Source organism: Panthera uncia (assembly GCF_023721935.1).
Source record: "Panthera uncia isolate 11264 chromosome B2 unlocalized genomic scaffold, Puncia_PCG_1.0 HiC_scaffold_24, whole genome shotgun sequence".
Taxonomy (NCBI): Eukaryota; Metazoa; Chordata; class Mammalia; order Carnivora; family Felidae; genus Panthera; species Panthera uncia.
The window spans coordinates 7,413,774-7,430,202 of record NW_026057580.1 but is presented as its reverse complement, the minus strand read 5'-3'; the positions used below and the strand labels follow the sequence as shown (position 1 = coordinate 7,430,202).

Genomic DNA, 16,429 nt, shown 5'->3' with positions numbered 1-16,429 from the left:
TCAGGCACAAAGGCGAGACCGCCAGGTGAGGGTCTGCATGCGCTGGCCTGAGTTGCTTAAATAGAAATAGAAAGTCCAGAAAGAGTCCCAGAAACACACAAATTTAGGACACAGCAGAGGTCACTTCAGATTGGTAGAGAAAAGACAGTTCATTAACGAAATGGACAGCTTGCTGCCTAGGAAAAAAAATAACTGAATCCTGACTCTTGAACTTCACTTAAAAAAAATTGTAGATTAAAGATTTAATGGTAAAAATGAAACTAAAATTACAGGAAGAAAATATGCAAGAATTGTTTTTAAAAATCTTGAAGAGGGGAGGTCTTTCTCAGCCTGACAGAACTAAGAGAAGCTCTACGGGATATAGGTACAGACCAATAGATTTCTGCACGAACAAAGCCAACATGAAAGTCAAAAGAGAAGTGACAAACTGGAAAAAACGAATGTCTAACTATTTCCAGATAATAGGTTAATTTCCTTACTTTTATTTATTTTTGAGAGAGAAAAAGCGCTTATCAGGGAGGGGCAGAGAGAGAGGGGAGAGAGAATCCCAAGCAGGCTCCACACTGTCAGCACAGAGCCCAACGTAGGGCTTGAACCCACGAACCGTGAGATTATGACCTGAGCCCAGGTAGGATGCTTAACCGACTGAGCCATTCAGATGCCCTGATTTCCTTAGTTTTTAATGTATTTCTACAAGTCAAGTACAGAAAAGATCAGTACCTCCAGATATATATACATATATAAAGATATAAAGGGATAATTGCTGGAAAAGGAGGTATGGATGTCCCCCACACATGTGGCCCCAGAGCGTATGGACAAGACAAGACAGCTGGGCTGAATCCTGGCTCCATGCTTACATATGTGTGACCCTGCAAGTTGTTCATGCTCTCTAGGCTCAGTCTCCTGAGCTATAAAGTGGGGGTAACGATAGTCCCTTTTATTAAATGGGTCACCAAGTCTAAAGCCTGTAGAACATGGAGTGGGGCAGGAATCACAATGTAAATACCTGATAGATAAGGAGCGCCTAGGGAGGCTCGGCTGGCTGAGCATCCAGCCATTGGTTTCAGCTCAGGTCATGATCCCAGCGTCGTGGAATCAAGCCCTACCTCGGGCTCCGCGCTGAGCAGAGAACCTGCTTAAGATTCTCTTTCTCTCTCTCCCGCTCACACACGCACACGTGCTCTCTCTCACTCAAGTAAAAAATAAAAATAAATAAATACTTGACAAAACCTGAAAAGGTGCTGAAGCTTCCCCTGTGAGTGGGATGCTTTTACAATAGGAAGTGTGCAGTGATAAGCCATTTCTCTGCAATTGTTGCCGACAGTGTGACAAATCTAGCACTCGTGTCATTGATGGGAATATAAATGTGTGTTAGACTTCCAAACACACATATCCTTTGACCAAGCAGTCTTTCTTGATAACGGTCCCAGAAATGATGCACATATGGGGGTATTCATGCAGTACTATTTGTAAAAGCTGGAATTGGAAATAGTCATCGTGCAGCAGGGACCTAGTTAAAATAATTTATAATATGTCCCTAACCTGGATGATCATGCGGCTTTTAAAAAAAGAGGCAGGTCTAAATATCCTGATGTGAAGCAATCTCCTGTATACCTGTAAAACGTACCTCGTTTTATTGTGCTCCGCTTTATTGCACTTAGAAGATCCTGCATTTTTTACAAACGGAAGAAGGTTTGTGGTAACCCTGCATCGATCAAGTCTGTCAGTGCCATGTTTCCAACAGCATTTGCTCACTTGGTGTGTCTGTGTCATATTTTGGCAATTCTTGCAATATTTCAAATATTTTCTTTATTATTTTACGGTGATCTGTGATCAGTGATTGTAACTCACTGAAAGCTCAGATGATGGTTAACATTTTTTTTTTTAGCAGTTCTTTGTAATTAAGGTATGTACATTTTTTAGACATAATGCTATTGTATACTTAATAGGCAATATAGCATAGTAAACATAACTTTGGTATGCCCTGAGAAACCAAAACATTCACTTTACTCACTTTATTGCTGTGGTCTGCAACCAAACACATGAGATCTCTGAGGTATGCCTGTATATTAAGTAGTAAGAGTAAGGTGTTGAACAAGATGTACAAGAATTCCGTTTGTGAGAGAAGGAAACTAGCCTCAGAGGGACATCCAGAAAAGTGGTACCAGTTGCCTCTGTGTTGGGGGGGGGTTGCGGGGTGCTGTGGCTGAAGGTGGGGCAGAATGCGCGAGTTTTCGTGGATCATAATCTGAAAAGACTTACCTGATGACGCTACTGTGAGGCATAAAGCCTCATCATAGAGGTTGGGGACAGGGAGCAGCCAGGTCTTAGCCCCACCGCCAGATGTGTGGCCTCGGCAAGTTCCTGACCTCCCTGCCTCCTTTTCTGCATCCTTAACACGAGGATGAAAAGGATCCACCGCACAGGGGCGTGAGTGTGAACTGGTGTGTCCGGGTTACAAGCTCTGGGGCCTGTCATCTAGCAGGCAAGTGCACAGTGAGCGCCAGACCTCCCTCTCCTCCCCGTCAGGGGTCAGGTTCATGGCCCAACTCTGGCACCCCCCCCCCAGCTCCCGGGGCCAGAAGACTTTCTCTGACATCTCTCCACTTTGAGACTCCTCTCCTCCCTGGGTTGAGGCTGGTTCCTTGGCTGACCACCTGACGTGGCTGTCGCAGCCTTCGAGTTAGGAAAGCACGTCTGTGAGGAAGCTTGGGCTGGTCCACCCGCCCTTCACCTCGGATGGTTGTGGAACCCGCCCCCCGAGAAGCGCGTGGACACAGAGTGGGGCCAGAGCTGTGCCTGGGCCTGGACATGCCGGACCCCGCCCCGGGTTCGGCTGTGGCCCGCGTCACTGCCCTGTGCACATTCGGAGCCCCGGCGCTGCCCAGCCCGCCGGGGGGCCGCTCAGGCGGGAGTGGGCCGTCTGGGCAGACTTGTGTGCTGTGCACCTCGGACTCCTGCCTACACAAGACTCTTGCTACCTGGCCCGGCCTCCCTGGGGAGCTCGGGGTCTCCGTCCCTCTCAGCGCTCGTGCTAGAGGAGGGGCCGCGCAAGGCTGCCGACAGCCACCCGTTCACGAGGACGCTCACGTGAACCTCTTCTGCTTCCAGGGGCCTAATGTGATGGAAGAGCAAGACCTGCGGGAGATTGGCATCAGTGACCCACAGCACCGGCGGAAGCTGCTCCAGGCGGCACGGTCCCTGCCCAAGGTGACCGCTGACAGCTCAGTGGCCTCGGCCTGTGCCGAGACAGGGCCCTGTCCCCGACGCCACCTGGACCCAGAATAGGGAAGGAGCTTGGCTCCAGGGCACGCAGATCGCCACAGGCTGTCTGTCTCTCATCTCGAGGGACACAGCGGGCAGCACAGAGGCCTGTTTACTTTCTTGCCAAGTCCCGGGGCCCGGAGACTCAGCAGAGACTAAGGACAGTTGGGGACCCGGTACAGGCTCTGGGGGGAGGCTCCAGACCCCTGCCCAGCACAGGAGCTGGTACCCACAGGTTTGGCCTGTCACCTGGAGCCTCGTGGGGTCTTTCCTGACTCACCGGAGACCAGGCCAGCCTGCACCGACCCCTGACGTCAGCCCCTCCCCAGGAAAGGCAGAGGGGTGCTCAGGGCAGCAGGGGAGGCAGTTTTTCCCTGGGGGAGCCAGGGGCTGGTAGGCCCAAGCCTCTCCCCCTCGACTATGGTGGTGCTAAGTCCAGGGTACCCAGAGCTGGGGAAGCATGAACAAGTCCCAGCAGTGGGGCCAGTGCCTACTTCACAGGAACATACCATGTTGTCCCACCAAGTCTGTGACCTTGTCATAGCTCAGTGGGAACCCCTCTGCAAACCTTTCTCCCATCGAGCTGTATCCACTAGGGCCGTCTTCCCCAACCCTGGAATGCTCCGGTGACCCCAGATGGGGGAGCCGGGACCAGAGCAGTGGTACAAAGGGCTGTGTGAAGGGAGGAGACTCTGGTCCTCTGGACTTTTGTCCCATGAGTGCTGAGATGTCAGTCCTACTGCCCCTTCTTGCCCCACAGGTGAAAGCTCTGGGCTATGACGGCAACAGCCCCCCATCAGTACCCTCCTGGCTGGACTCCCTCGGTCTGCAGGACTACGTCCATTCCTTCCTGTCGAGTGGCTACAGTTCCATTGACACTGTGAAAAACCTCTGGGAACTGGAGCTTGTCAACGTGAGTGTAGCCTCTGCTCAGGCCAGACCTGACCCACGAGGGTGCGGCCTGGGGCTGGGAGGAGAGCTACAGGCGTAGGTGTGGCCTGACCCCTCCTCTCACCCCTGCCCAGGTCCTGAAAGTCCACCTGCTCGGCCATCGCAAGCGCATCATCGCCTCCCTCGCAGACAGGCCCTATGAGGAGCCACCCCAGAAGCCCCCGCGGTTTTCCCAGCTGAGAGTGAGTTGGGGAGGGGTGGAAAGGGATCGGTGGGTGTTCTTCATATTGCTAGGAATTAAAGAGAATTCTTGAGAGATTCTTTAGAGACACTCTGATCTCTATAGTAGGGGAGTGAACGATCCTTCCCCTCTTGTTGTTGGACCAGTTCTGCCCCTGGGCCCAAGGAGCACAGAGCAGGAGTTGTTGGGCTGGTCATTTATCAATTACATGCCTCCCATCTACATCAGAAGCTTGACAGGGCTTATAATAAAGGATTCTGTTTAAATATATGTAGAAAGTAAAATGTTAGAAAAAGTAGCAAAGCAAATATCGAAATCCCAGCAGCTGCTGGTGACAGAGCCAGTGGGGCAGGCAGGGGGCAGGAGGAGCCCCCTTTCCAGCAGTCTGACGTGAACCTGAAACAAGACTTGAAATCCACAGCGGGACCTGTGCCCTCCCCAAGTCTTTGGAAGGAAAATCCCTGCACTTGGGGTGGGCTAGAGAACCTGTGGTTTTATTTATTTTTTTAATAAATTGTTTTTAATGTTTACTTATTTTGAGAGAGAGAGAGAGAGAGAGAGAGAGCGTGCGCACAAGCAGGAGGACAGAGAGAGAGGGAGACACAGAATCTGAAGCAGGCTCCGGGCTCTGAGCTGTCAGCACAGAGCCCGATGAACGGCTTGAACTCACAAACAGTGAGATCATGACCTGAGCTGAAGTCAGATACTTAACCGACTGCGCCACCCAGGCGCCCCTGATTTTATTTATTTTTAAATGTTTGTTTATTCTGAAAGAAAAAGCTCGCGGGCACGCCCACGTGAGCACAAGCAGGAGAGGGGCCGAGAGAGAGAATCTCAAGCAGGCTCCACACTCAGAGCAGTGCCTGACAAAGAGCTCGATCCCATGTCCCTAGGATCATGACCTGAGCCAAAACCAAGAGCCACCCAGGTGTCCTGAGAACTTGTGGTTTTAAAATCCTCATGGATGCTTTGTGCTGAAGCCAGATAATCCCTGACTGCAGGTTAGACTCTGAGGGCCCACGCTGAGGTCTGGGACAGGCTCTGTTCCCAGACCTGTGAGACTGAGCCCCTGACGAGCACTGGGCCCCGAGCAGGGCCCTCCGAGCCTCAGCCCATGGACGGCAGCCTCATGGCGTGGGCGTTACACAGGAGACCGGCCTGAGGAGCAATGCACAGCTGACATTCAGTCGTGAAGACCTGAGGAGACAGGGGCTCAGGGTGCTGACTGGCAGCGCTGTGTATTTTCTCAAAAAGAGCTTTGGATTTGGCCACGGGCCCCAGAGATCTTCAGTGAATTGTGACCGATGATTCCATCTTTGCTGAATATCAAAGTGGCTTCCCAGCCCTGTAACCATCCCTTTCCCCGTGTGGCTTCAGGCCAAGGAGGGTGCAAGTGAACTGGGGGTGCCCCCGGTGGCTGCTTGCCCGCCCTGCTTGTCGCCAGGGCTTCTTGACTCCGGGAAGAATTTGGTTGGTTTGACTGTACCTGGGCTGGGCCCAGAGGCGAGGTTCCCCACCGGCTCCTGGCCCGGCGTGCCATCTGTTTGGTGCCTGCTTGGTGTTGGTCCTTAGCTTAATGCCCGTTCTGACGGGTACACCTGCCCATGCGGGGCCCTAACCAGCCCCAGGACTGGCTGACACCTCCAGTCTAGGGACTGATCTGATAGGTTCCAAGGTTTACCTGGGTTTCTCTCCGCTGCAGTGCCAGGACTTGCTCTCCCAGACATCATCCCCGCTGAGCCAGAATGACTCCTGCACTGGCCGCTCCGCTGACCTGCTGCTGCCTCCTGGGGACACGGGCAGGAGGCGGCATGACAGTCTTCATGACCCTGCGGCACCTTCTCGAGCGGAGCGCTTCAGAATCCAGGTGGGGCAGGAGGGGAGCTGTGAACGGGGGTCCCCAGACCCCTCCACTGCCCCTGTGTCCCCGCGTCAGCAGCAGGAGGAGGACCCCGCCTCCTCCCCCTCAGCCCCACCCAGCCTGTGTCTGACGTCCAGCCCCGAGACTCCTCGGCTGTGACCACCTGGCTGTGGTCAGCTGTCACTGCGAGGGCCTTTCCTGTATCTAATGTGGCCTCAGAAGTTCAGATCCACTGTCTCCTCTTTGACTACAGCCTCTCCCTTCCAGCCCCTCAGGCTACCGGCCCTGTTTCTCCGCCTCTTGGCCACTTCTTGGCCCCCTCTTGCTTGTCCTGCCTGTACCCCAGAACTGCTTTCTCCCCTCCTCATCTCCACACCCTGCACCCTGCCTGCCCAGCAGAACTGCAGCCTGGGTCAGACCCTGTTCTTCCTGCTACATTTCTGCAGCCCAGTGTCGGGCGCAGCTGGGAGACACATGTGGCTGTGCCATCTACTCTCACAGACCCACCAGCCGCTGCTGGGCCCTAGGCCGCCCTGAAGCCCTTGCCCTAGGTTGGCCCCATCCTGCACTCCTCGCTCGCGTCTGACAGGGCATTGCGTTCAGGGCTCCCAGATGTATTCAGGCCCCACCTGTCCGGCTTCCTGCCTTACAGAGATTCCAGGCTTTGTCTCTTATCCCCCACCTTGGCCTGCTGGTCACAAGATTGACAGGTGTCCCTCATCCCCTCTCACCCGCCACCCCCCACCGCTAAGGTGAACTTGAAATTCACTGCTTTTTCCTCTCTCCCTTTTTTTTTAAGGTTTTATGGAGGGAGGGAGGGAGGGAGGGAGGGAGAGAGAGAGAGAGAGAGAACACAGCAGGGAGGGGCAGAGAGAGAGGGAGAGAGGGAGAATCCCAAGCAGGCTCCGTGCTGTCACACAGAGCCCAACATTGGGCTCGATCTCATGAACAGTGAGATCATGACCTGAGCCGAAATCCAGAGTCGGATACTTAATTGCCTGAGCCACCCGGGCGTCCCTGCTTTTTTTCTCTTGCTCATACTTCTCCTCTCCAGCACCTGCGGATTTCCTTCAGCTTTCACCAGCACAGCCATGACTTTGACGAGATTGGAAAAGCATGTTGTCCAAAAGTTTTAGTTACTCCATATGAGGAGACTTCTGCACAGTGCTGGGAATGGAGGTCGTAAATGTTTCCTAAATTTCTTCCCGCCTCCCCGCTTCTACCAGTGCCCTGGTAGAAGGACCCCGTCACCTAGCACCTGGATTTCAGTGGCCTCCTACCCTCTCCCCCACCCCAGCTTCCACCTCAGGGAACACTACAGAAGGTCTCCCTAGCACTGGATACTTGCCCACCCCAGAATCACGTGGGGTGATCCCTGACTTGGATGTGAGGCTCCCAGCGACCTGGCTCCTGCTCCCCATCCTTCATGCTTTGTGCTTGTTTTCTCCTCTCTGGTTTTAGTCATTTCCCGTCTCCACCTCAGAGCCTTCCTGACTGAGCCTGCTCTCAGGTGGCTTAGGTCCTGCATCTCTGGTGGGGATGGGCCTCACCTTCGCCACAGTGCCTCTGCATGGCTTGTCTGTCCCCTGCCCTCCCCACCTGCTCTTGAACCCCTTGTGGCTGGCTTCTTTGCCCTTGGGTGGGCTGGAGCTCGCAGAGAGCCCATGAGTTCCTCTGGAGTGGGCAGGCAGACCTGTGACCCTGCGTGTTCTACAGGAAGAGCACCGCGAGGCCAAGCTGACCCTTCGACCCCCCAGCCTGGCTGCCCCCTATGCCCCTGTGCAGAGTTGGCAGCACCAGCCGGAGAAACTCATCTTCGAGTCCTGCGGTTATGAAGCTAATGTGAGTTGCCCCTGCTGCCCATCTCTCCTGGCCGGGACCAGGGCTCCAGTGCTGTTCTGTACATCTCAGACGCCCCCAGCACCTAGGGAGAAGGGGGGCCTCCCAGCTAGGATGGGGGAAGGGAGTTGGGAGAGGAAACCCTTTGGCTCTGGTCCCAAATTGGTTGGGTCGCCCTGCATGATAACACAGGACTTCCTAAGCCCAGTTACTGCCTGCTCCTTCAGTATCTGGGCTCCATGTTGATCAAAGATCTTCGAGGGACAGAATCCACCCAAGACGCCTGTGCCAAGATGCGGGTAGGTTGTCCGGGGCGGGGGGGTGGGAGGGGGCCGGCTGGGATAGGAGGCATCAATTTGCAGCCACCTGGGCCCTCCCACGCTGTGTACAGGGGGAGGCCGGGGCCTGCGGGATCCAAGGGGCTTGGCCTTGAGAAGGGACATTCACAGGACAACTCCTTGTTTTGCATAGAAATCCACCGAACACATGAAGAAGATCCCCACCATCATTTTGTCCATCACGTACAAAGGTGTCAAGTTCATCGATGCCTCCAACAAGGTGTGCTTCTCACAAACACTATTGGCGGGAGGGGACCCCTCCCCCCCATGCCTCACCCCCCCACAAGCTGGGCGTCATACCTAGGGTGTCCCCAGCCCTGTTTATTTCTCTTCATTGCTACCACCTCGCCCAGATGCTTGCCACTCGGCTGCCACACATCCTGATCCCAGGACCCTGCCCTCGTGACAGGCGACTATTGTCTTCCTCAACATGGGTCCTGTGGGCCTCTTACCTGTTCACGGGCCCTTCACGGTGTGATTCTCTTCATGAGCAAAGGGCTCCCCCGACACCCCGCACTTGGAACCCCACCCTCCTGAAACCCTCCCCGCCTTGCCCCCGCCCTGGGCTGGAGAGCTGGTGGTCAGATGTGAACATTTTACTCCCTCGGTTACTGTGATCACAGGTGGAAACCTCTAAACCTAAGTCAGGTGAGGTTAGACACTGTCCCCACCCCCACCAAACAAATCGGAGAGAGAAGTAGTGGCATATTCGGCTACACCCCGGGCAGGGACAGAGAAAGGTGGGTGACATAAAGGGGCTGAGGTGTGCCTCAGGGGGCGGGAGAATTCCAGACCCTGCTTTCCCCCGGCAGAACGTCATCGCGGAGCATGAGATCCGGAACATTTCCTGTGCGGCCCAGGACCCAGAGGACCTCTGTACCTTTGCCTACATCACCAAGGACCTGCAGACCAGCCACCACTATTGCCATGTTTTCAGCACGGTGGATGTGGTGGGTGGAGTCCCACCCCTGGGCACGGCCGGAGGGGGCCTGCATCCAGATGGCCTCAGTGCAGTGCTGTCCTGGTGCATGGGTGACACTTAGGAAATGTTTTGGTTCCGAATGAGGCCCCGGGAGCCATCCAGTCCAGTCCCTTTTATACAGTGAGGAGACTGAAGCACACAGAATGAGAGGCGCATCCAGGGTTCCAGTGACCAGGCTTTTCCCACTTCTCCCCAGGTGTTTCTTAGGTCAGCCAAAGTCTCCCCCAGGCTCTTTGTCAACCCACCACCCTATCCTCTATCAGCAGTCTCCCTGAAACGTCCTCTGTCTCCCTCTTGGGGGCAGCAGTGCCCTCCTGACATGGCCGTAGGCTTCCTTCTCCCAGATTCATGCCCAGGCTGGGCTCTTGTGCCCAGGGACAGCGATGCAGCAGGGACTCCCTCTGCCCGGAGACAAGGCCCCCGGCCCTCTCCTCATCCCCCGTCTTCTGTCCAGATCCCTGCCGTCCTTGGGGAGAGCAGCTGGTTCGCAAGTCTCTGTGGCTTCTGGAACACAGACGGCTAGGCGTCCTCAGCCCCGGGACCTCAGTGCTTGCTCCCGGCCTGGCATGAGACTCGGGGCTCTGCCGCTTGCTGGCTGTGCAGTCTTAGAAGTTCCCTCTCCCCGGCTCCTCATCCCAAAAGGGGCTATAATGTGACCGGCTTCGTGGGGTTGTCTTGAAGGTTAAGCGAGCTCATCTACCCCATACTCGTAGTTCCTGGCACTTCCCCTGTAGCTCACATTTTCCACATCCAGTCATTTCTGCCGTAACACAACATACGTGCTTCTAACAATCAACATGCTACATAAAGTCACACAGTAAACACCAGGGTTTGGGGAGGATCGAACTGGGGACACAACACTCAGAAACTTTATCAGTGACACACTAGAAAAGATAGGAACCTAATAAAAACACCGGCACCGCTTTGTTCATATTAAGTGGTTAAGGCATACATAGGTGTCACAGCAGGACCCTACCTTGAGAAGGACCTAAAGTTGGCCGCCCCCGGCGGCCCATTTGCCAGGGGAAAAGAAGGCAGAGAGATGAAAAGAGAGACACCCGGATGGAGGGACAGGGTGCAAGGAGGGTGCGGAGCGGCACAGACAGGTGGTGAGGTGGCAGGCCCCGGGGTCTCCGGGGAAAGCTGAGACGCCGGGTGGAGACGGCGCGGCTGGGCCTGACTGGCAGGCCAGCTGGGTGCGGGCTTGGTCCCCTAGTGTTTACAAAGTCCTGCTTGAGGAAACAAGACGTGTGTGATGCTCAGATTGTTCCCCAGCGTTATCAGTCACTTTGGGACAGATTTGTGTTTTCAAGCCCGGTGTTCTGAATTGGCCGAACCCTAACCTGTTCAGGGGTCACCTATGCTCAGGGCTGTGAGGCCGGGGCAGGGGTTCGAGCAAACGGATGAGGTGGCTCTTCAGTCTCGTGTGCTAAAGTCACGCTCTGTCTCCTCCCAGAATCTGACCTACGAGATCATCCTGACGCTGGGGCAGGCGTTCGAAGTGGCCTACCAGCTGGCCCTGCAGGCCCAAAAGTCCAGGCCGATGGGGGCCTCCGCTGCCGAGACGGTTGAAACAAAGTCTTCCAAACCGGTGCCTAAGCCTCGGGTCGGCGTGAGGAAGTCAGCAGTACGTGGACCGCGGCCGCCAAGAACTCCCCCTCCCCGGGATTTGAGGGCTTGGGTGGAGGGGGCTCCAGGAGGGTCTTCTCACGCTGCGGCCGGCCGGCCGGCCCCTTGGGGAAGCACCGTTATTTCCTCTCACGGGAGGTGGACAGCTGTCCCCCCCCCCCCCCCCCCCCCCCGCCACGGGCTTCTGTCCCCTCCCTTGCCAGGCACCACCAGGGCCCAGCCGGTGGCCGGCGTGGGGCTGCAGAGAGCGTGGCCCGCAGCGAGCCCCCAGTAACGTCACCCTGTGTCTGTGTCTGCTTTGCTCTGCGCCCCAGGTGCCGCTGCCCCCCGATAGTCGCTGTTGTTACTGTCACACCTGCACCACCCATCGTCCTTCTTACCTACCGCTGCCGTCTGTTAGTCCTGGAGTCAAGGTCTTTACAGCTCCTGCTGTCTGTGTGTCAGTCTCCCCGAAGTGACCGTGAGCTCTCTGAGACACTAGTGGCCTCCCCCTCTCTGCCTGCGTGACATTCTTTCCTGAGCTCCCCCCCCCCTCCCCGCCATCCCTGTCTGTGCTTTAGCTCTCTGTTTCTCTGTGTGTCCTCTCTCCAGAGGGGCGCTCCAATGGGGCGCCCATTGTGGTCTTGCCCAGGGTGCGCTCTCTGGTCCCGCCTGAGGCTTGGAATTTCCCAGCCCCTCGCCCCCCTTCCTGTCACCCTCAACAGATTTGGGGCTTCGAGCACCACGCTCAGGTCAGGCAAGGCTCCTTTACCTGAGCAGCTCTGAGAAAGCCATGGGAGAAGTCCCTGAAGAGGCCTGGAGGTGGCCCTCCCATGATGCTCCAGGGAGGGTGCCGCTTCTGCCACCCTAGCCCCAGGGAGCTTGCTCTTCAAGGAGAACAGGGGCTGCCCCTCGTGTCCCTCATGCTGGCACGACGCCAGCGTGGCCCGGGCGGGTAGGAAGGACAGCTGGACCCTGTTGCCCCCCGGCCGGGTACAGCGCGCCATCTGACCCCTCGCCTTTCTTCCTTGGCAGCTGGAACCGCCCGACACGGACCCAGATGCCCAGTCCCATGCCAGCGTCTCCTGGGTTGTGGACCCTAAACCAGACTCTAAGCGGAGCCTCAGCACCAAGTATGAGACCACTATCTTCTAACCGCCCACCCCCTGTCTCCACTAGTCTCACTGTGCCTTGCCATCCGACCTCTGCTCTTCTCAGCTCTCCTTCTGGCTGCCCACCCCCGGTGGGCCCTGCTCTCCTCCCGGGCGGCAGCTCTAGACACTGCACGCTCACAGCTCGTACCCAACACCACCGGACACTGTGAAGTCCCCCCTTGGGCGAGGACAGCTCGGTGGGGGAGGGGGTGAGTTGCCTTTGAGGTGGGCACCAGGAGGGCTCAGGGGGCCCTGTGGCACCCAGGAAGCCTCAGCGGGCAGGCACCGTGAATCGTGAGGGGCGGGCGGTCTTCGAGCAGAGTCCAGACAGCACCCTCTGACTAGGCCGGGCGCTCCATCCGCCCTCCTCTCCTGTCTTCCGTGCTGAACCACAGCCGGGAGCCGCTGCCGGGAGTGAACTGTCCTTTTGCACCTTTCCTGACACAACCAACCACTGTGACCACCTGGTGCCAGAATCCCCTCGCACTCTGCTCGCGGCTGGCCTGCGGCCCTGTCCCTCTCTCCTCTGCCGTAAGGTGCTGGTGTCCCTCCAGCGAGAGCCTGAGCTTGGCGATGTGTCTTGACTATTGTCAGACTGCGTTCTGTGAGGGCCAAGGTCCTCGGGCACATGCCTGACTCCACAGCATGGAGCTCTGAGCATCTGAACACCCGCGGGCCAGCTTCCCTCGGCAGGTCTCTGGGTCCCGATGAGTCTTCCGCTCCGAGGAACGGGATGGCATATATGTGGTCGGCCCTTCGTGTCTTCACCAGTGAGTCACAAGGCCGGCCCTGGAGTCTAGCTCACCGAGGAGGAAGGCCTTTCTGTAGGACCCGGCAAGAGGGAGGCCTGTGCCCTGCACACACGGTGCACCTTCTTCCCTCACAGAACAGAGCCGCTCAAGGACAGGGGCCTGGACCGAGCCGCTCCCATTGTCATCCAGGGGCTGACACTTCTCCACAGTGTGGGGGTCAGAGCTAGTCAGCCGTCACCTGGTCCTTCCCCGTTCGGCCACCCGCAGCCTCTCGACTCCTCCGAGGGGGTAGGCTGTGCGGTCTGTTCAGCAGCAGCGGCTGGGATCCTGGAGCCGAGGCTTTGAAGAAGCCCCGCCTTGTCTGGTGAGGGCAGATCAGCTCAGATGGCAGGAGACGGGAAGGCAGCAGTTCCGGGAGGAAGCAGTGCGAACGTAGGGTAGTCCGGTAGAGAAGCCAGGAGGCGACAGCGATTATTTTAGAGCTGAAGCCCAAGTCGATAAACCGGGGTGGGTGCCTGTGCCGGCCTGCCTGTGCTTGTGCCTTCCTGAGCAGACGTGCTGAGCCGGAGACGGCCGTGGGCCACGGGCGCTCGGAACAGCCACGAGGGCGCCCGGGGGAGGCTGTGAGGGACCTTCTGCTCTGCTTCCAGGTTTCCTTTCAGTTTCCTCCACCTTGTGCAGGCCCCTTTGGTTAACCCTCTCCTCCCCCCGTTGTGTTTGCTTCTGCCAAGCTGAGCCACCGAAGGAGCCAACTGTGCCGCGGAAACACAGACGTGGGGAGCACAGGCTCCCGCCGCCGCCACCGCCGTGTCACCTGCGCTTTGAGGACCCAGGCCCAGCCTCTGCCTGTAGCAGCTCCTCGGGGCTGCTCGGCCTGGACCTGCCACCACCAGGTCTCACAGAGCGAGCTGCACTCCAGGCCTCAAGCAGATGAGACTGGAACTCCAGAGAGTCAAGAAGTGACTTGTCCAGAAGATGTTTTTTAATAGAAAAAAATTTTCTATAAAATGAATTTTTAAGACTTGGCTCAAACCTCTAGGTTAAACTGCCAATCTTTAGAGAAATGGCCATCAGATCAGAGGACAGGGGACCTGAGATTGGCTAAAAGGCCAGTCTGTGCAGGCTTCTGTCCTCGGGACGGGACCTTGGTGTGGTCCAGTAGGGTGAAGAGAAGGCAATGGCCCATGGGTGAATTGAAAGCAGGCACAAGTGGGCAAAACTGAGTAGGTCTGTTAGAGTCCACTTTTCAAACCCAGCCAAGCTAGTTGCCATTCCTTATGAACTGCACGACTTCTTGTCCCGTCTAGAGCCGGACACAGCCTCAGCAGTGAAAACACAGCCTTAGGGGTACCCGGCAAAAGGAAAGACTTCCAGTCCGTTTCTGGGGTTCCAAATGTGAAGGCCCAGGGGCCAGACGGAGCTGAGCGAGCAGCCCCTGGTGCCACGAAGTCTGAGCCAGCGCCCGGAGCTCTGGGCCGCTCCCCAGCCTCTGACCTGGCGGTGGTCAGAGCGCCGGCCCACACGCTCTCTGGCGACCTCAGACTGCCTGAGTTCAGTTGGAGAGAAGAAGCAGCTTTGTTTTGGGCATTAATGGGTAGGTCAGCTAAGACTGCTGCCTGCCAATTTGTGATTTATCTAATTGGGTCTGTGTGATTAGGACTCACTTTGATTCTCTGAATTATTGGTTCGACTGTTGTATTTCAGCTGCTGGATTCATCCCTGGCTCTAAGTGTGGAGAAGGCTATATTTAGCCTTCTTGGGTGACAGTCAACTTGATTCTCCCCCAGCGTGGCCTTCAGGGCAGGCTGGGGTCCTGGTGCAGCACTGCCACTTAAGCCCTCCTGCTGGCTTGCTTTGCTTTTTAATTTGGAATCTCGCTCTGTGCTCCTCAAGTGGTGAAGGGAATGGGGAGGGGGGAGGGGGGTGGGGGGGACAGGGCGGTTGCTCTGAGGCTGAGGCAGGGCCAGGTCAGCTGCTTGCCCAGTACCTTCCAGAGTAGGGAGCGGAGAGGAGCCTTTTCTCCCGCCGGTGATTCAGCAGACCTCACGCTCTGCTGGCGCGGTGCAGGCCGCTCCCGGGACCAACATTCCGGGTTAGGTGGCACTTCTTTCCCAGTGAAGGTTGTGAATTGAAATTCTCTGCTGGTTCTGTGCAGGGAGAGTGCTCTTGGGCACACTCACAACCCCTGCGGTTGGCCAGAAACGGAAAGCCCGGCCCCGTCCTCCTGCTGACTTGCTCTCTGCCCGCCACCGCAGGCCCCGCCAGTCCCCTCCTCTCTGGAGCAGAGGCGGGTAACACCCCACTTTCCGGTACTAAACAAGGACCTCAACACCCGGACGCTTGGCTTCACTTCCCACTTCTTCCGAGGCCCGTGAGCTTCCCATCGGCGGCCGCCATGCATGTCCCGCCCGCCCCTGCCGGCCTCGAGCCTCTGACGGAGGAAACCCAAGGGCCGTGCTAGTGCCGGCACCCTCGCCTCCACCCGTGGACGGCCTGGCCTCCCCCAGTGCGCCTCCCGTGCGGGAGGCCCCAAAAGAAAACTGTGTAGACACTACGATGAGCTGCTCAAGCTTTTTGTTTTTAAATCCTCTGTAGGTGTTTCCTCCCCTTGAAGCTGCTATATCCTTATTTATTCAGGGTGTTGTCATGTTGGAAAGCCTTGGCTAGTCTGCTCCGGCGCTGGGTTTCGTTCTGAGATCGGTTTCTTTCTGAATAGTCAAGAAGGGTAGGGACTGGATCTTTCTTTCCTTCTTACTTTTCCTGTGGGGCAGGTACTCTTCCTTCCCTAGAAAGGGATCGTGTAACTTTAAGGACAGGCTTCAAGCGGAAAAGCCCCTGCTTCTGCACTTCTCTGAGTCTCGCTGCGTTTTCTGAGCTGTGCAGGAGCCCTTTCAGGCAGGACTGGAAACGGAGTCAGTACCTGGCACCGGCCTCAGGTTCTCTGCTTGCTTCTTTCTCTCTCGCCGGCTGGCTGCTCTGAGCAGTAGGACCCCCTGACAGGCTCTGTATTTGCAAATGCCCCACATCCCTCTCTGGTCTGTAGCACCGGATTCTAGAGGGAGTCCCTGAGAAGCTTCTGGCTGAGCAGGCAGCAAACGTAGTTGCAGTCGTTACATTAGAAAGCTAGTCTGACCTCGGTCTGTTTCCGAAATGCCCAGACCTGCAGAATGACTGTCAGATGCAGTTCACAAAAGTGTTGTTGCTAATGGTGTGGCAATGGGACTGAATTGTAATAAAAATGTTATTTAATCTTTGTCTCTGTATTTTGATACTTGAATGAATTCCCCTTTTATTTTACTGTACATATAATTGTTAATCTGATTTTGTCCGAATTACGAGCATCTTGTGGTACCAAACATAACCGATCTGTGCAACAACATAGACTGACCTCACTACATGAGAGAGTGTAAATATCCTGGGCTTCCAGCTTTGGTTTTGTTATTTTCATAACTGTACAACTTAGAACAGACTGAATTAATAAAGGAGAAGCAACATGAAA

At 56.2% G+C, this 16,429-nt stretch overlaps 1 protein-coding gene across 8 annotated transcripts in view; it reads left to right on the top strand.

Moving 5' to 3' along the window:
* Positions 1-16,429, top strand: part of ANKS1A (ankyrin repeat and sterile alpha motif domain containing 1A) — a 179,760-nt gene extending 163,331 nt beyond the window's left edge. For 4 of the 8 annotated variants that reach the window (XM_049653403.1, XM_049653409.1, XM_049653408.1 and 1 more), the window contains 12 exons: positions 3,112-3,210; positions 4,025-4,177; positions 4,290-4,397; positions 6,099-6,263; positions 7,974-8,099; positions 8,324-8,395; positions 8,568-8,654; positions 9,247-9,384; positions 10,873-11,043; positions 11,360-11,458; positions 12,060-12,157; positions 13,662-16,429. In XM_049653403.1, coding sequence (XP_049509360.1) covers positions 3,112-3,210; positions 4,025-4,177; positions 4,290-4,397; positions 6,099-6,263; positions 7,974-8,099; positions 8,324-8,395; positions 8,568-8,654; positions 9,247-9,384; positions 10,873-11,043; positions 11,360-11,458; positions 12,060-12,157; positions 13,662-13,665 — 1,320 coding nt within the window. In that variant the 3' untranslated portion in view covers positions 13,666-16,429. Of the gene's footprint in view, positions 1-3,111; positions 3,211-4,024; positions 4,178-4,289; positions 4,398-6,098; positions 6,264-7,973; positions 8,100-8,323; positions 8,396-8,567; positions 8,655-9,246; positions 9,385-10,872; positions 11,044-11,359; positions 11,459-12,059; positions 12,808-13,661 lie in introns of those variants that run through there. The other 4 variants (XM_049653404.1, XM_049653402.1, XM_049653407.1 and 1 more) reach the window with 2 other exon arrangements.